Source organism: Leptinotarsa decemlineata, unplaced genomic scaffold (genome assembly GCF_025532065.1).
Source record: "Leptinotarsa decemlineata unplaced genomic scaffold, Ldec_3_MD MMD2_tig00026354_RagTag_RagTag, whole genome shotgun sequence".
NCBI lineage: Eukaryota > Metazoa > Arthropoda > Insecta > Coleoptera > Chrysomelidae > Leptinotarsa > Leptinotarsa decemlineata.
Genome location: NW_027412702.1, coordinates 10,796,062 through 10,816,757, shown reverse-complemented (window position 1 = coordinate 10,816,757; position 20,696 = coordinate 10,796,062). Strand labels below are relative to the sequence as shown.

At 35.7% G+C, this 20,696-nt stretch overlaps 2 protein-coding genes and 1 long non-coding RNA gene across 4 annotated transcripts in view; 2 read left to right on the top strand and 1 right to left on the bottom strand.

The window, feature by feature from the left end:
• LOC111501907 (plasminogen) overlaps positions 1-14,511 on the bottom strand; it is a 78,202-nt gene extending 63,691 nt beyond the window's left edge. The window contains exon 1 of the mRNA XM_074184470.1: positions 14,206-14,511. Within this exon, the coding sequence (XP_074040571.1) occupies positions 14,206-14,280 (75 nt within the window). The 5' untranslated portion in view covers positions 14,281-14,511. The remainder of the gene's footprint in view (positions 1-14,205) is intronic.
• LOC111512529 (uncharacterized) overlaps positions 1-20,696 on the top strand; it is a 344,576-nt gene that overhangs the window by 239,623 nt on the left and 84,257 nt on the right. Inside the window, exons 1-2 of one of the 2 annotated variants that reach the window (XM_074184475.1) lie at positions 7,528-7,648; positions 7,710-7,879. The exons of the other annotated variant lie outside the window; for it this stretch is intronic. Coding sequence (XP_074040576.1) covers positions 7,856-7,879 — 24 coding nt within the window. The 5' untranslated portion in view covers positions 7,528-7,648; positions 7,710-7,855. Of the gene's footprint in view, positions 1-7,527; positions 7,649-7,709; positions 7,880-20,696 lie in introns of those variants that run through there. 2 annotated transcript variants of the gene reach the window in all.
• On the top strand, positions 14,570-19,236 carry LOC141486458 (uncharacterized). The gene is made up of 2 exons (XR_012467854.1): positions 14,570-15,364; positions 18,138-19,236. It is a non-coding gene; the product is annotated as an uncharacterized lncRNA (long non-coding RNA).

Genomic DNA, 20,696 nt, shown 5'->3' with positions numbered 1-20,696 from the left:
GCTGACATTGTCAATAATAACACTAATGACACCTTCGTTATTTGTGGGGATTCTAATCTTCATAATATCACATGGCATCCAGACAACGTGAACAAAAATTGTATCCCTTTGAACTTTACTGATGTGAATTCTAATCTTTGCATTGAATCAATATGTTATTGTATGTTATTTTGGTCTTTTCCAATTCAGTTTCTATGTAAATTCGTCCAATGATATTCTTAGAGTTAGCTCTAAATAATGATTTTGCAATTAATAATCTGACTTCCTTCCTTACGCCACTCGTCCCTGATGATGAGAGACACAACACAATAGAATTCAATATAAAATTATTACATTTACCTGCTTCAATCAGACCTATGTCAAGAAAAGCCTTCTTTTAACTTTAATAAAGCTGACTTTGTCTCTTTGTCTCTCAATCCGCATGGGGGCATTTGATTGGGATCGCGAATTTTATCCGTTAAACACTGAGGACAGTGTTTCTAAAATGTACTCTATCGTAGATATAACTGTAACAAAATATGTACCGAAATATGCTAAACATAACATATATATCTAATAACTGTAATAACTGTTCATAACAAATTGCATATCATTTATAACAATCAAATCATGTATTGTTATTTTCACCTCATCTTTTGTAAATACTCTTTTTGGGTTTGTTCTGTTTTGTATTCCAGTGAAAAATAAATAAATAAATAAAAGATTCAACGGAAAGAGCTTCATGTTCCCAGCCGAATCACTATTTAGGCCATTGGTGTTAAACTTGTCGAAGAAAGTAGAATCTGTGGTACCCCAAGATAATGCGCAAGGAACAATAATTTGAGGCCTCAGCGAAAAAACGGATCAATATTGACAGCCAGGGGACAGTGACGAACCCAAAAGTGACATCGATACTGGTCTGGGATTGCCGTGAAGAACTGAGAAAATTGTGTACTAGGTGCCAGGACACTCAGGCCTCGCAGACAACGAAAGTGCTAATGATTCTGACAGACACAGATCATCAACTCTATGTATAGGTCATGAAGCAGCTGTGTGGGTATACCATCATCTTTGGTACGGAACCAGATTGGTAAATGGGTCTGTAAGAAATATTAACGGACCATCCGAGAAGAGAACTGAAAAACTGCTTCAACAAAGCAAGGATCAGCACAGAAGAGTTAGAGGCTGGACACTGTCCATTAAGAGAACCCCTGATCAAAATAAACAGGCCTCAACTGCAGGCAATGCAACAAAAGGACAGATACAGCTTATCATATTTTATGGGAATGTGAGGCACTGCATTAAAGGAGATAAATAATATATGGACAACTCAAATTTGTCAATAAGAATATGAAAAACATCTAGCAAGGGACCTGTACACATTAGTACAGGACACAAGATTGTTGTAATGGGTGTCATGCAAAAGATGGGAGAAATGAGCATATGAGGCTGCAGTGTTTTCCGGAGGATAGTCTAAAGAAAACCCAAGGCATACCTTTTTATTTCCAATTTTTCATTCAATGTAGTAGATGGATTTTAACATTCGCTGATGATACAGTAATTTTGAAAGGTACAAGTACTTGTTGAAAATTGAAAATCATTTTACAACTTAATTTTCATCTAGTCAAATGACTAAAACATGTGTTGTTGATTGAACTATGTATGCGGTATTAGTGTTTCCATTTGTTATTAATATCAATTTTTAGATCCCACTCATTTCTAATCACCAGGACATCCAAGAATGGTAACTCGATTTCATACGTAAACTAAACATTCGGGGGTTTGTTGTTGAGAGTCAAAATAGAGTTGTCCGCCTTAGATTTTTGTGTGTCAAAAATCGCAAATACATCATCTTCATATCGGATCCAAGTTTTCGGAGAGATATCCAATTCCTCCTTTGCTTACAATTCAAATCTGTTCATGAACAGATTAGCCATAAAGGGGAACAGTGGGTTTTCCACTGTACCCTCGTGCTATCAGTGGAAACTACACGTAATTCTGTTCCGTGCAGGAAATTTGATCTGTTCAATTTGATCTTTGATTACTACTCTACTAAACTCACAAATATTCCATAGTTTTTATTACAGAATAACTTGGAAACGAGGATACATCGAAATATATTGTTCGAACAGTCCAAATGATGTAGTGAAACGACTATTGTAAATAAAGTCTATATTGTGACGACTTGTAACTATCATAGACATCTTATTAATGAATTTTGATTCATTGAAAACTAACACTATTTGTCTTTGAAAATTGTTTCATTGTTCTGTTTCCTCGAGCTTATACGTTAGTTTTTGTAAACTTCGTATTAGTTTAATTCTCCGTTAATAACAAAGATGTTTCATTTATAATTCCATGTATTTCCGTTTGGCAAAAAGCAAAACTCTCCGTGACAGGAGAGTTTTTATTTCTAGCCGAAGTCGTTGATGTGTGTCTAAAAGTGTACCCTGTGAGATATAAACTGGTCATGTTAAGAGTTAAGAATTAGTCAATTTCTTCTAATCAAGTCTTCAACATGTTTGGTGAAATACGTCGAGAGGAGCGTTTCAGTTATGGTGTTTAAATGCAGTGTTTGGTTTGGACCCATTCTACGCCAGAAGTTCCATTAGTTTATTTATATCAGAAAAATTATTGATCGTAGAAATGATCCTTGATGTAAACCGTAATTGACATACCTTACATTTAATAAACTTTTGTTCTATTCGGTGAATACGAAAGTAACATTTTGATATAGTCTAGAAATGGGAAGAGTTTTTTTCCAATTGAGATTTTAGAGCTAATACCATTTTAAATGCTTGAAAATATATAGAGATTTGGATTTTATTCAAATCGTTAAACTACAACAGCTTAGTAGTTCTAATGAAGAGACAAGCAAAAATTGATATTTATAGACATATTTCAAAATCCATAATGCATATATATAAAATGAATATCCAATTGATTAATGTTGAGAAAAAGGAAGATTGAAACACTGATTTCGTGAATGAGGCATACCTTCGATAAAAATCAAGATATTTTCCTCTTACCAGGTTTCATCTAATTCATATTTTCCTCCAATGCATTACTATATCATATATGAAAATTAAAATTACTAACACTACAATACATTGAGAAACGTGTTGACAAAAAAAAATGTCACCTGATTTTTTTCCTGCGGGATAACAATAACGTAAATACTGTAAAACGTAAAATATATACTGATTCGCGAAAAAAAAGAAGTTGTAGTACCAATAACTACGGCCGAAACGTTATACTGAAATCGTGAGACACTTTCGTCAATACACCACAACTCTCACAGCTAACAACTTGCAAAATTATAAATATTTTAATCAATGGCCTGCACGACCTGCAGAACTTACATTCATTGTTTTTGGTAATGACATAGAAAAACATTACAAAAAACTACTGTATTAAAAATACATGTCTGAGAATCATGCATAGGCCACACTAACTAAATTCAATTCATTCAAATTTCTACGCGTTCCGTAATACTTTTCTTTGTTGCACACAACACAGACGAAAATTGAAACCAGTTACCACTGTTGATATTTCATAATGCCTCTCACTACATGTCTTCAAAACTTCTCGATTTTCAACGTTCCTACACATTGTTATTAATAGGTTGTGTGACAGTTACTAATTTCCCATCGGATTTCTTCATTGAAGAAGTTCCGGACTTTTGTATACTACGAATTAGGTGTATCCGAGAGCCAGCTGAGAATTTTTTAATTGGACACATGCTGATGAACCGTCTCCAACTGATTTCCTGAAATAGTATGCTAACAAGTTTGTGTACGACGCTATATAGTTGAAAGTAGGAATATGTTTTAAGGTGACTGAATGCTTTACTTACAAATTCCATTATGTGAAAAAAACGTGAATTTGTGAAGGAAAACATGACTGACAAAAAAAGGAAGTACTCAGCACAAAAAAACGTCATAACAATAAACTTTTCTCACACCACATGAGTTCTTGTTCTCGGTAAAAAACAGATTTTTCTGGCAGATACTTACATGGAAATGACAATTGAAGTAAAATCTATTTATTAGCAACATGGAGAGTTAAGAGCTGTTGCGCTTGATATTTCTAAGGCCTTTGGCTATGTTTGGCACAAGGGTTCGCTGAGCAAACTTCGATGCTATGACTTGTCGGATCATTTTTGTGCATGGCTCTCCAGCTTCCTGAAAAAACGATTCCTGCAAATGGCCGTCGATGGATATGTCTCGAATATATTTACCAACAAAGCTGGTGTTCCTCAGGAATACATATTATTTCCAACCCTCTTTTTGTTGTATATCAACGACTTGTATTGTAAAAAAAAATGCAATATATTGTTTTGCTGATGATAGCACACTTCTCTCGTCATTCCATTTGGATTCTAGGACATCGGCTGCAGATGCACATCTTCACCGGCAGCAGGAGGTTGAATATTTTAGTGAAGATCTTGAAGTAATTTCGAATTGGGGTGAAACTAACCAAGTTCAATTCAATGCCACAAAAACCCAGGCATCGGTTTTCTCCAAAAAGATAAATGTCTCCAAACCGGATATAATAATGTCAGGACAGCCGATTCCGCTTTCTGCTTCGATAAGTTTGTTGAGGGTTAAAATGGACACCAATATGTCTTGGCACAACCATATCGCTGGAATTGCAAAGGACCGCTTCTCAAAAGCTTGAAACACTGTTCCGAACCAGAAAACTGTACACACCTCAGTAACTGTTGATGTTTTATAAAGCTCAGATCAGACCTTCTTTGGAGTATTGTTCTCAAGTATGAAGCTCCGCCCCTAAGCATACCCTGAAGCTGCTGGATTCGATCTAGAAAAGAGATATCCGCCTGATTAGAGACGCAAACATCACTTGCAACCTTGATAGTCAGGAACATCGAAGGAAAGTTGGAGATTTGTCTATATTTTATAGATACTGTCACGGGAAGTGTTCAAGTGACTTGCCACATTCTATTCCACCAAGAGCGGTACATATCAAAAATACACGACGGACCGTGGCTGTTCATCGTTTTGAGGTTCAATTCAGTACACCTTGAACTCTTTCATTTGGAGACCTGCGTTTATGTGGAATGAACTTCCTGAGAACGTTTTTCCAAGTGAATTTAAGCTGCAGCGATTCAAATCCAATATGAATCGATACTTTCGCACAGGCACCGCTCTTAGAACGCCTTGAGGATTTTCCTCTAGTGCTTGTGTTTTGTCCTTAAAAAAAGGTACGTGAACCATACCATACCATACCATCATACCATCGGTATGAAGTAAGAAGCTTGGAAGAGACGAATTAGATAACAAAATCAACTTTTCTGAGCACAAATGTGATCTTTGAGATGTAACTGTTTTTGAAATCACATAAACTTTACTTACATACAAATATTCTCGCAGACACCACCACTCAAGTAGCTCCCCAAGGCATTGTGGTGTGTTGAAATCTTTGATCGAAAGTATGCTAAATTGTCAACATGATAAGAAAAATCTAAATTAATATTATGAAGAGGAAAAAGAAATCGCATGAGAAAAGCGCCATGTTCAGTGCTGCCAGATATACTGTTTTTGCAGAAAATCTCCTATTTTGGCTCACGAGCTACTGTTTACTGTTTGACAGTTGAAATCTAATAATCTCTGTTTAAAGAAAAATCTGTTTAAAATCTGTTTTTCCGTTAATCAGCTGCCGCCCCCATACGAACAACTCTCAGAAGTTGAGAAACTTGTGCGAGCTAAGGACTAACGAGGTCTTACCTTTTAACGTGTGATTCCTAACACTCATTACTTTCCATAAAATTGTTAAATGATTGCAAATAGTGGAAATCATCATATATGTAGTACTGCTTTTCTGAAAGAAACTCTGCTGCTGAGCATGAAAATGACATGGCAACACTGGCCGTGTTAATATGACCCGACTTTACAAACACAATATAAAAAAGTTGAAATAAATCAGATGATAACTTAACACAACATTCATTGATTCTAAAGCCGAGTCAGTTGGTTTCAAATACAAAGAAGTGCCTCAGTACCTCTTCTGTTATATAAATATAAAAATAACGCCCGGCGCTGCAGGGCGGTACTATCGAGTAGGTACTCCAAACAATAGATACTGTACAGGATTGTACCCTCTACCACTACTAAAACAAAATTTGGTTGAATAGTATGTTTCCAAACTATACCCAACAAAAAATTTCAGAAATATAAACCCTACTAGCAACCCACCCCGGTCCACGGATTAAATATTCAACAAATTTTGTTATTTTTAATTGTCACTGCCAGAGTTTTATCATTACCATATAGTACAATTCCATGATAGTAGACACTGAATTCTCAGAAATATTATTGCAGTAAAACTAAAACATTGTTGGCAAGGTTGTGATTCTATATATTTCATCATAATTTTTTCTCTTCTGTTAAGTATAATTTCCGTACGTCACTGCAAGAGACAGATTAAGGTAAAAACGTCAGTCAATTCTGAGAATTTGGTGCCCATTTTTTTGGAATTATAGTATAGTTATTACAAATTGTCTTTGTATACAATAGCTTTCGTCCGTGACGTCATCCTCGTGAACTACAGAAACTAATTCACCCGCGTAGACCCTAAGGATATCGGTTTGGAAAACAGACTATGTTCTTCACTAGATTTTTTTTTTAAACAACTAATGCAGCTCTGTAACTATAGCTGACCCGTCACAAGTTCGTACGGGTAGACAGAAAGATAAACTGAGATGAATTCTTTAAACTGAATTGTTTTGTAGCGACCAATTCAAATGGTGTATATGAATATAAAACAATGGAGATCAGTGGCTTAGACTCTTATAGCTTTTCTGTAAACAGTATCAGATGTTGGAACTCCTGAAAGTCAATCTATTTTGCTACTATGAAATGAAACGACTTCAAATATTTTTTACACGAAAGCTTTTAACCACTGAACTTTAGAGGCTTATGTTATGGTGAAAAACTCGTTTTGGTGAAAAAACCTCATCTTACCTTGAAAACTGCTGAACCGCAGATGAAAATGGTCGCTCTTATCGATAAACTGTGAAAAGTACTGAACCGATTTTAATAAGTATTTATACGCACAGGATCGGGATCTACGCGGGTGATATATTTATATTATTTAGTTCACGCAGACGAAATCGTGGGCAAAATTTGTTGTGTGCATAAAAAATATGTAATTACTGCAAATAAATCTATAAACCTGGCAACATATCCCATGCGAAGCCAGGGCATGTCTACATACTTTTGCAGAAATGGAATCACATCATCTCATCCAGAGGGGCATGATGAACTTTACAAACTATCAGTGTGAATTCTTTCGAATTTCGCGACGGAAACTAGCACCATTTGATTTACAACAAAATTCGTAATGGGGATTATTCTGTCTTGAGTAACTATGAAAAATAACCATACTTGTAGTAATGATAATTTATTCATTTTCAACCCCGTCTCAATACAAGTTCTGTACTGCCACTGATTCCGCTCTGAGTAGTAAAAAAGACTTATAGTGAAAAAGAGGCGAAGAGAGAGGTGAGAGTAGTCGCTAGAAAAGTTCCCAGATACGCAGATCGTTGCCTCCTCTATATTCTCATAAGTTTGAAACTTCTCAAGATGAACGCCGAAGGACTTTATGATTCCTCGAATAAACTCCAAAAAACATCCTGCCTACACATCTGGTAAGTGGCTGGTCAGACTATCTTGTGTTGAAAATTTGAATTGATTGGTAATAATATTCAGTCCACTGCATTAACCTCTCTCGATCAGGGATCTCAAACATTATAACTAGTCGAAGAAGATAATTGAAATTGGCCCCAGAAAAAGATTAACCGAAAAATGCCACTACAACCGTTGTACCAGATCTGGTATTTGTTCAACAGGTGAAAATGCTAGGATTACATCGTTTCAACGTAAGTAAAAAGTCAAATATTGCTTTAGATCTGGAATAGAAATGGCGGTAGTCAACTTGAACAAACCGTCAAGTAGATAATAACACACAATGCAGAAATTCAAAAATACATCCAATTTGTTTGTAAGAAGAACAAACTTTGTCCCAAAATTATCGCAAACTTTTAACGGGGTCTTATCCCTCAATGTTTCAATGGGTATGGCAATAGAGTGATACTCCAGTGAAAGGGGTTTTAGGCTCCTTATGCATTACTGCATCGATTTTTAAAATCGGTTCCCTTGATACGGAGCTTTGAAGTACCAACAAAACGTTTACTGATGCTGGAAATATTTTCCGTCAGCCTCCATAGCTTATCTTCAAACCGTTTTCGTACTTTTTGGCTGATTCATGATTCATTCTTGCATGTATCCTTGCAAAGCATCTAAGGAATTCAAATCGGGTGGCCGCGAAGGCCAGTCAGTTGCACCCCTTCGTTCCATACAACGACCTCGAAATCTGACGTTTGAAGAATTCAACTTTTTTAAATTTCCACTTTGATGATATCGTAGATTTAGAAATTGCTTTCGATATAGTGAATAAGTGATATTAATCATGTTTTCGATAATTTTTAATACTTGGAAATTTCTGATTGACTTTTATTGACATTTACTACCTGGAAAATATTGATTTTATTTTGATATCAAACGAATTTTCTAGGAGAATATTGAAAGAAGTTTGGCTCATAGTGTTCAAACGGGTATGGAATTCCATTCTTATTTAACAAAAGTCAATATTATTGTCGGTTGTCGATAAAACGAAACACCTTGTGAATAAAAAGTGCAATAGCTTTCGTATCATTCATAGCACCCTTTGAAGCAAATAATTACATATGGGAAACAATGACAATTGATTGTTTAAATTGAATATTTGTAATGTGATTACGAACATCTTTATACAGAGGTAAAGTTCATTCAACACTCAACGATGTGGATCGATGTTGATAATGAATATAATATACTAATATCCGGTTGTTACCGCTGTTGTTCAACCATGAAAAACTACTCACGATTTGCTAGTCTTTGACTCCTTCAGAAGAATCAAATCTATCCATAATAATTTTATTATGTGACTTTCGACCTAGAAACCTACAATTGAAAGTCATATAACTCATTTTTTATCTTGTAAAAGATTCAATATATTGATCATTGATCATCCATAAATGAATAAAGTTTGGTTGTCACAAGAGGTAACTTTTTGAAAGAAAAAGCCCTTACAACTACTTTCATATAAACATTGAATTACATGAAAGAAAAAATATTTTCGAAAACAAATACTGTTATATGAGCATTGAATTATACAGAAAACAATCTTTACTATTCATTTTGTATTCCAAATATTCGTTATGGATTTGATTAAGATATCATCCACAGAAACGATAACCAATTTGGTATATATAAAAGAGGTAACATTTTACATACACGAAATGCTATCATCTTCAATGGCGGACATCGGTGTTTCGGAAATTAGCACTTGTCTTATTGCCTTTCTTTCCCAAAAATATGAATGAATTGACTGTCTCATCTTGTAATGTTTTCCAGATAGATGCTGAAGAGGTAATAAAACAAGTATCCAAAACATCGATGTCCGCCATTGAAGATGACAGTGTTCTACGTATGTGCAATTTAATCTCTCACATATACTATATTGTGTATTATTCCTGTGAAAACATAATCTTAAATACACCGCACGTTCTAAATTTTAAGTAATTATTGTAAATATCTTCTGAGATTCAAAAAAAAAAAATTACTGAATTTGAAAACTAATAACAATTATTTTCTGCGATACGAACTTTCATCGGGAATCAGACAAAGAGATTTATTTCTTCAATAATTTAGTATTCAGTCATTGATGAACTAAGGTTATTAAATAAAACAGCTTTAAACATTAAATATTGTGATACCTGAAAATAAGCAATAAAACATCTTACAACAGAATTCCAAGTATCTAACGGTTCTAACGCTGTTCGGTAGGACACATCAGACTGCCTGTCTACATTCTTGAATAAGATTGCAGCGATACTTTCACTGATTTTATCGACTCTCACGAGAAAATTTATTTTCGTTACGATTCAAAGGTCGAGTGCTCTCCCAACAAACGTAATAGTGTTTTCAAAAATATACCGAATTGACATTTTGAACCATAATGGCAAAACCAGCGGGTAGGTAGTCGACAGGTATAGAAGTAAATTATTGTTAGACCATTTGAAAACGAAGACGCAGGTATGTAATCAGAAATTAGTGTTGCAAATTGTACGCACTTTTTGGATTTTGTATGACGTTCACATCAAGTTTTAGGTGATTTAAAAGTTTTGTGTTTTAATGTCATGTGTTTTTGTAGCTCCATATCTCATTAAATATTTATTTTTATGTGTCGTGGTATTTACTGATCGATAGGTAATTATTTACTCTATATATTGATGCCGTTCATTTTTTCCAAATTTTAATTTTTTGCCTTTTTCAGCTTATTTAAGCGATTTTTGAACATTGATTTGGACAGTGATCCAGAATGAGGATTTGAGGACCTTGGTGGAGACTTCACCATCACAAACGGTTCGTGGGATGGCGGAAGAACTGGGCGTCAGCTCCCATGCGGTTTTTAATGGTTTAAATCGTATTGGAAAGGTCAAAAAACTTGAAAAGTGGGTGCCATACGATTTGAACGATTGACAGAAATCATCACTTTTCGAGGTTTGCTCTTCTTTGATTTTGCGCAACCAAAACGATCCTTTTTTGGTTCGGATCGTCACGTGTGATGAAATGTGGATCCTCTTCAACAGGAGATGTTCAGGATAGTAGTTGAACACCGATGAACTACCAAGGCACAACAGAAAAGTTCCGATTCTGTTCCACGACAACGCTTATCCGCACGTTTCAGAAATCAACATCCGAAATTGAACGAATTGAGCGTCCATTTTCTGCCTCACCCACCATACTCTCCAGACCTCTCGCCAACCGACTATCTTTTCAATCACTTTCTCACCTGTTGAATCACAACCATGCAAAAACTACCTTCCTCGACTTCATCGAATCCCGAGTACACGATTTTTATGCTGACGAAATTAATCGACTTGTGTTACGTTGGCAAAAGTGTGCTGTCTCAAATGGGGCTTATTTCGATTGAATTCAATAAGTATTCACTGAGACATTACAGTTTATAGTAGACTAATAGAAACGGATACCACTTTTGAAACACTTCATCATCTTCAAGAGGAATATTGAACTAAATCTACATTCAATGCTGTCCTCATGTATACCATAGATACCTTTGCTAGGTACCTGCGTCTTAATTGTTTCAAAATTGTTTTTACAACGTTGCCTTATCTACACGTGCCGAGGTTTCAAAATAACGGTTTGGTGTTGGGAAAAATCCCAATATCTATTCTGTTTTTCCTGTCGCCTCCATACGAATGACAACTCTCAAAATTTGAGAACTTGTGCGAGCTAAGGACTAGCGAGGTCTTACCTTTTAACGTGTGATTCCTAACACGGTTATATTCCCATCACGGTTATATATAGAATTTCTATAACACGTCTATATAGTAGATATACTGTGTATCAATTAGTAAGTAATTAGTAAGTAATCAATTTGAAAATAAGTTACTCTATACATGGATGTGTAGATCATGCAAAGAAGTAACTTTCAGACACAAACTGAAAGAAAGTCCTCCTGAAACAGCTACTTTAATATAAACATTGAATTACACGAAAGAAAAAATTCTTTCGAAACAAATACTTCTACATGATCACTGAATTATACAGAAGATACTTTTCTCTACTGCCATTGATATTCATCCTTTCTCTGAAAGAAAATCGTTTTCCAAGCTTTCTCAGAATTGACAGAGTTACCCCCATACACGAAAGCTGCAATAAGAACAAGAAACTACAGACCCATAACAGTCTTACCAGCTTTGTCGAAGATATTTGAACGGGTAATATATAATCGAGTATACAATCACGTGGACTCAGTAATAATCGACCAACAGCATGGCTTAATAAATCTACCATTACCAATTTATGCGCATTTAGTAACTTTGTTACGGATGGAATAAAAAATGGATATCAAATAGACGTTATATACACTGACTTGGCCAAGGCATTCGACAGAGTTAATCACGAGGTTTTGATCCTGAAATTAAAAGCATTCGGTTTCGCAAACAACACACTTGATTTTTTTCACTGCTATCTATCCAACAGAATACAGTTCGTACAGTTCAACAACGTATCTTTCTTCAAATTCACCGCTACTTCGGGAGTTCCGCAGGACTCGATTTTGGGAACTCTCCTTTTCTTGTTATTTGTTAATAACATTTCTCGGCTTTCTCAATTTCTCCTATACGCCGATTATATCAAGCTGTTTAGAAGAATCGAAAGCGAAAAAGATTCTGATATGTTTCAAGATGATCTCAATAATCTATCTACTTACTTTTCAGTATCTGATCTATCTCTCAATGAAGCTAAAAGCAAAATAATGAGTTTCACACGAAAGGAGTCACCTATTATCAAGGACTATTTCATTAATCATACCAATTTACAGATAATCAATGAGATGAAAGATCTCGGGATCATTTTTAGTGGTATGTTCAGTTTCTCTCGGCACATTGAATACTCAGTATATGAATGTTATAGAAAAATGAGCTTTTTCTTAAGATCTAGCCGTGCATTCAATCACGATATTTGTTTGTTACTCTTTAACTCCATTGTTCGTTCTAAGCTGGAATATGGTTGTGTCATTTGGAATCGAAAGACCTTTTTATATTCTGAAACTATAGAAAAAGTCCAGAAACGATTATTAAGAACACTCTTTTTCAGAAAACACAATGTTTGGCTTTTATTTATATCGTATTCTAGCCAATTACAAGAATTTAACATGCAACCTTTGAAAGACCGCCGTGAGTCCTCGAAAGTGATTTTTGTTTTTAACATTCTAAGAAAACTGAAAGTACCTTAAATTCTCTATACTATTGATTTTATTGTACCTGACGTAACACTGAGAAGAAGAGACAATATATTTCGAATCTCAAACAATGTCTCCTCTTCAACAATGTCTCGAAACAGTTAACAAAATGGCGAGGAATTGTGAACTGGATATATTCAGTATTACCTACAGAAGGACAACTCCTCCGAATGCTCAAATGTGTCTGAATCTTTTTACGGTCATTTTATTATTTATTGTTTTATATTGTTATATTTTATATCGATTTTAACTGTATCAATGGTACTCAATGAATACTATATGTAAGGAACTTTTGAAAATACTGTACATCATGTAAGTGGAAACCATTCTGTTTGTTGTTCAGTATAAATAAATTTCTTTTCTAATATTGAGAATCATCCCATTACGAGCTAACTATTTACTAACTTCAAAAACTACACCTCACGATTTGATCTCCACAAACTATTTGAAAAATATATAACATGTTTCGCTAGCACAGTAGCTTTCTCAAGAAAGCGTGTGTGTTGTGGAGTTTGTGGAGATCAAATCTCGAAACATGTTGTGATATATTTTTCAAATAAAGTTTGTGGAGATCAAATCGTGAGATGTAGTTTTTGAAATTACTATGGATCTTCATCAAGTAACGGCCGAATCAATCAGAAAAAAATAAATATATTTACTAACTATTCAGTGTTTCAATGTACAAGTTATGAAGATACTACCACTATAGTATCTACTCTTGTAATGATAAATTCAAGATCACACTGAAGTTTTTTACAGTCAGATTACGTTCGATCTCGAATACATTTTCAGGTGAAAATCAAAAAGTTGTAGTAGTAGAAGATATAGCACATACAATTCATTGATATGTTAAACAAGAGAGGTCCCAATTGAGAACCTTGGAGCACTCTTGAAGGAATAATAGTTTCAACAAATTTTGTCGTCTTATATGTATGATAACTTTGGATCCCTTTCAATAGCCATAAAAGAAAAACCAACGGTATAGCACATGGTCCAGTTACTTTAGCTACTAAATGTCAAGTCACAACCCATTTTTCAGTTGCCATAGATGTCATTTTGATGCAATAAAATTATTGTAGCTGATTTTCCACCGATTGACCCATACTGTAGATCTACAATGATATTTAACAATGCCATAAAAGATATGACATTAAAAGAGAAGTCAGGTAATACTCCAATAAAGAATTTTCAGTATTCCATTTTTTCTTCAGAACAAACACGAATTAGTAGAATTATTGACTTTTTCAAAATTTTATGAGATATATTTTGGTTTGTATGGGTATACTAGTCGTTAATCTTGGAAAACGCCAAATAGTTGCAATTTCAAAGACTTACGTGATGCATAGTGGTGGTAGAATTGATGAATACCAGCAAACACACCAAAAAATAGTTATTCATAGTTCCTAGCATTAACTACAAAATTAATATCACAAATTCTGAAAGGAACACATTTCTGTCAGGACGAGATATCAACAAAAACAAACGTGCGACTGCAGGCTTCATACCTGCGAGTACCGCGAAATCTTTCGAAAAAAATAAAGATAGCGGTATTGAATCATCTGATCAAATAAACAAAATTCGCGATCGTCGTTCGAAAATGCCGCCGAATGAGCGTTTTGTCCGCGTTTTGTGCTAGAGTCGAAACAACTGAGATCGGCGGCAGTTGGTCGTTCAAGTCGTCCCGATGGTGGTGCTGCAATAAAAAGTCAAAATCGGAAACCTGATCTGTAAGTTCGGTGTACAGCACGCGTACGCGTCGCTCGGGGAGGCAGAAGCGGAAAGGATAACGTACAGGGTGATCTGAAGCCTGCACCATAACTCTTGATAGAGTTCTTTAATGATGCGATGAAAAATATGTTTTCAAGTACTGGAAACTGAAATAGTAATTTACGGAAGAAACCGTTTTCGGTCGTGTTGCGTTCACAATTTTTTTGACAATCGTGTACAATAACAAATCAATGAGACTCTTTTCTTCGTTATATTTCGTTGTTGAACAGAATTTTGAACATTCTAACTCTCATTTGTATTTAATATCGAAATTCGAACAGAAGAAAAGTACCAAAAGAAACAATTCTTATTTATACTAATAATTATATGGAAATTCAAGAAATTGCTAATATTGAAAGGGTTCAATTTGTTCGAAGTGCTTGGGTGTTGCCTTTTGTTGTTAAAGTCAAAATAAGAAGGTAAAGTTTTCATTTCACATTGAATGTTTTCATCTGATAATATTTGAATGGTCTTGGCAATTTCAATTTTGTTTGTAAGTGAAGTGTCTATGTAGCCTTCAGCAACATTGGTAGACTTCCAGCCACCGTGTCTCTTCACATTTGTGATGTTTCCACCAATTTCAAGATTGTGTAAATTATTTGGTGAATTTGAAATTTCTGCGATTCTTAATCCGAGATTCCCAAAACTGTGTATACCAACAGGCTATATCGTACATTTTCCTTTTTTTTAATCACAAATAATCTGTTATGAGGAGTATGGGATTACCGTAAGTATAAATATTGCCTGTACAACAGTAGGTCCTCTTGCTCAATTACAACAACATTTCTCTCAATATGGCTGAATCAGAATGCATATAAAATGCATTAAATAAAGCCTAGTATACTATAAAACAGTTGCGATCAAGTTTAGTTGAATCTGCTCTACCTAGCATTTATTTTGGCATGGCCTATTCACATCTCCATCGCAACATCATTATCTGGGCCATGAAGAAATTTTCAAGTCTTTATAGCACAAAAGAGAATACTTAGAATTTCATTCAATATGGATTTTCGATGAAGTTACTGTCCAATATTCAAATGTGAAAAACGTTCAACATCCATATCATGAGATACATCATATCTACCAGGCATAATTTAGAAGTATCCAAAACACACTTTGATTTGAGATTTGAACCTAACAGTTTTCAAAATCACGACACGTGTTTCGCTATCTAATCGCATCTTCAGGCGTTAACAATACTGGGTTGGGTTGGGTTGGGTCCAAAGTGAGTGGGTCTATTCGACCCTCCACCGCAACCCGCAAGGGTTTATTGTGGCTCACACCTATTCACACTCGGCTAAATAAACCCATCAACCTCTTGATGTAGCCGATTAGTTTGTATGGTAAGTGGTCTTTCAGGTCAGATGGAAAGAGTACGGCTCTGCCGAACTCTAAAGACCTGATTCGGTCCCCAGCGGGGCAGGCACATAGTATATGCTCTGTTAATGAGGTAGTCGGATAGTCAAGTTGCAAGATTCCCACCTTGATGCTCACAACCTTCACATTTGAGGGTTACTGCACGTCAGCTACACCTGACGATACCTTAGATTCAGCCGTGCAGGGCTTTTTCGCTTCTGGTTTTGGTGAATCATCACTTGAGCGCAAACGTTCGCTAACCTGCTCATCGGGGTTTGTTCCCCCACCTGAGACAGATTCTACGTACGCCGCAGCTCTCGCTCCTGAACTAAATTTACAGGGAGGTCCGTTGGAGTCGTAAACTCTACATCCATCTCCTCTATAGACTCGCTCCTGGATTAAATTTTACAGGAAGATCATTTGGAGTCGTAAACTCGACATCCATCTCCTCTATAGACTCGCTCCTGAAATAAGTTTACAGGGAGGTCAGTTGGAGTCGTAAACTCGACATCCATCTCCTCTATAGACTCGCTCCTGAAATAAATTTACAGGGAGGTCAGTTGGAGTCGTAAACTCGACATCCATCTCCTCTGTAGACTCGCTCCTGAAATAAATTTACAGAGAGGTCAGTTGGAGTCGTAAACTCAACATCCATCTCCTCTGTAGACTCGCTCCTGAAATAAATTTACAGGGAGGTCAGTTGGAGTCGTAAACTCGACATCCATCTCCTCTTTAGACTCAGCGTCAGAAAGAATTTTTAAGTTTACTCTGTCTATAAAAGTCCCACGAGTATCTAGGGAAAGAAGGTCAATCATGGTAGAGCCTCGCATTACCGTGACAAGGCGATGCTACGACGTGAGGGCGCCCGGTATCTCGAAGGTTCCGTAGAGATTTCCATTAAGTATCGGTCAGTTCTATCACATTCTCAATAATGCCTCTGAACATGACCATAATACTCGAAACAGAAATGCCACAGATATCACACTATAAACATTCTCCGAAATTAATGGCATCACCATTATACAATGCACCAATAAATGATGAGATCGAACAGATAAATAGAGATAAAAGTTTTCATAATTGCTTCTGTTAATAGATAAGTGTTACTAAAGCCATCAAGAGTTTCTGAATTACTGTTTCATGAATGTTATACAGTTGTGTCATTCTACATATTTTTAAACAGATTTTTGAACATATATAAAAGTAGGAATTTATATATGTGCATGAGTGTATATACCAGGTGTCAACGAATATATTAGACAAGTCGTAACTTCTAGACTATTAGGTGTTTCAAAATGAAATTTGGTATAGGTGGATGATATGTGGAGAGGAGAGTTTTCACATATTTTTCACTTTCCGGTTATACCGGAAATGGCTCCGGTTCTAAGTTTTTAAATGGAACACCCTATATATTGTAACATTTTTGGGTTTCTGAAACAATTCTGGATCAGAATGTGAGCGTAGCGTTCTATTATAGTCCGCTCAGTCTGACCGACATACTTTGTATCCTCTCAACTTATTTCGTAAATCCCAGACTATTTATTATGCTTCGTCTTGTCTTTCCGATTGCTCCTTTTGTTGGAGTGGGCAAAAATGCGGAAAAATTCGTTGGTGTATTCTGATTCATAAGTTAAATTTCGAAACGAAAATCCAGAGAGTGTCTTCGTAAGTTCTCGAAAGTTGAAGACTCAAAGTTTACAGTTCGTTAAAAATACAACAACGGTCTGTTCTCGATTTTAAATAAATTGTCCATGAAAGTGGTTTTCAGAAATGCTCAACAAGCGCATGACAATCCGAAAAACAAGACCACGGAAGAGGAAAAGCATGGGATTTACGAAATAAGCTATAAGGATTGTGATAAAAAGCATGTTGGTCAAACTAAGCGGACTGTAATAACTCGCAATACGAAATATATTTCACATATTTGGTTTTACTGATCAGAGAAATCTAGTAATGCAAAGAAATGCTTATGAAAAGGGTTCTGTATTCAAATATTTTGAATACGTTACAATCACTAAATATATGTGGATTCACCCCCCCCCCCCGCCCAAAAAAATTGACTAAGCATACAATAAAAATAATTAAAACATTACAGTATTTTTTAACTTTTCAGTTGGCCTCCATTACACTCATTTATTTTTCAGGTAATGGAAGGTTAGAGGGCTAATAAAAAGTACACTTGAAAAATACAATTGAAAAACTTGCAGAGATCAAACCCTGTCTGAGGAGTTTAGTCTCGCGGATATTTCTCGGTCATCCAACAACAGAACCACGCTGAAATTATTCGAGTAGATCACCTACCGACCGGTTTCGTGGTATTACCTATCCCTAAGTGCAGGAAAGATACGACCCAAAGTGCCTGAGGACCTAAAGTGCCTAGGACTCGATTGACTTCAACCGACCATCATCACCGACAGCCATCTTCAGTTCAATCAGGTTGGAGCCTAGCTCCCTTACCCTTGCATATGATTTTGTTAGAAGGACAAATGGGTTTATGACTAAGAAGTGGTGGCGGTATGAAAGTCCTCAGACATCAGTACCGCCCTTCACGGTGTACCCCTACCTGGCTGGGGTGGGATGGATGAGGAAATTGTTCAACCGTTAACGGGGGACATGAGGGCCTCATGTCTTCCGTTAGCTTCCCTAGCTAACGGATTTTAGTGAGTTTACGCACTATCAAAATCTCGCCGATTTCTCGACTGAATGGACTGCTGAATGGAAAGCAGCTACAAATTTCCTCTGGGAATGGCTTCATTGCGCACGAAATTGACTTCAACGCGGCTCGACTGCATGTATGAAACCTTCGTATAAGGGAAATATTGTTAACTAGTAACAACTCCATCTCGTGAACAATGCCCCAAGCGGGGAAGAAACATCCCATGTACCAACATTCCAACAGGGATCAAACAGTGTCTGAAGACTGTATCGAGGAAAGATACATACCCAGCTACACCGTAGGTTCTGGTGAATGCCTGCCGGAAAACAACTACTTCCGGGCTACTGCCACGAGGGATATTGAATTATATTCATGATCATACATGGTCCTGCTGCTGGAGGTACCAAGCAAGACATTTTATCTCGAAATATTAATTTTCTAGAAAAAAACCTGTACTTGTCATTATAAAAATACACCACTGTCATTGTCAGTCCATCAGTTTGTGTCCTGATGACAGAAAAACAAGAAAAAAAATGCAACTGGAGTACTACCTTAAAATAATGAAGATTAAAATTTTAATAAAATTATCTCCACAATCTTTTTTTTCTAATCCTGCGACATTTGGCCAGTGTAAAATTGTAATAATTACCTGGCACTGCATTTTTCACGACTAAAAGTATTAATTCATCCTTCAACAAAGCAGTCAGCGTGAGTCATCATTTCTACTAAAACAGCATAGCATTGAGCATTGTGCTTTGTTTCTCATGTCATACCTGCCATAAAATTCTCTATCACATCATCAATCTGCTTTGATAATGCCTTTTCACTTATTTAGATTGCGGAAACATGAGGGAATGAGGTTCATACTAACTACGTAAAAGGAAAAGATCTATTTATTATATTTCAGTTTTCAGTTACTCCAAGAACAGCAATAAAAACTGTGGTATAAAGATATCAATAATAAATAATAAGCTTAAAATTGAGGTGATGTTACAAATTTAAAGTGTCACGGTGTATGAAAATCTACTGAAGAAGATAAAGGTAAGTAAAAATAAGAAAATGCAAAGTAAAATTAATAATCGTAGTATGATCACAAAATCAATGAAGAATAAAAATAATAAAATTTTATGAAATTTCCTTCAACATCAACTGATATTCAAGGAGTAAGCCTCGATTTATAAACAGTGCAAATTGTACAGGTCATAATATTAACATAAAGAAATAGTTGTGAAATATAACAGTCTCACATTTTGATTCCATGTTAAATCAACCCGTTTTTCAGTTATAACTATTTCAATTTTCTGAAAAATACCTAAAATCACTCAGGCAGACATTTATTCAAATTGCAATTGCTCGTCTCCTACTTGATATACGGCTTTGGAAGGGATATAATTTTTTTTCAGTTTTTAATGATCCTTCATATGGAATGAAACATACAGTGTGTCCCAGCTGAAACTTGCCACCCCCCTAATCTGCTAACTCGTGGAAAAACATTGAAAATCGCACAGACCCGTCGATTTTTATTCAAAGGGGGCAACACTTTCACCAAATTGTCAACCTCATCCTCAGCATCTCACACTTCAGAATTTTCAATGGGACTATTATACTTGTGATACATCATTTTGAAGGGAATTCAATTCATCGGTGTAATGAAATTGAGGATCGATCAAGTGTTATTGAAGTTGCAATGAAAACTAAGTCTTATCAAGATATTTTTAAACACCTAAAATGTTATCATCGTAAGAAAGGTTCACTGTAGTACGCCACTGTATTGAAAAATAATATGCCTTCAGAAATAATAGTTTAGAAGGTGAGACAGACGTTTGTGTTTTTGTATACGAATATCTTTGTATGAACCTTGGTACCTTGATGTATTCGATTCACTTCATTCAACAATTTGAAAACTACCTATACAAGAGATAATATCCATTGTAGCTGCATATTTTGACAATGGACGATGTGCTAGAGCTACGGCTCAAATTTTCATGAAGTCGGGATCAGTGAAGCAAAATTCCATCCTTATAAAATGCAGAATGTACAAGAATAA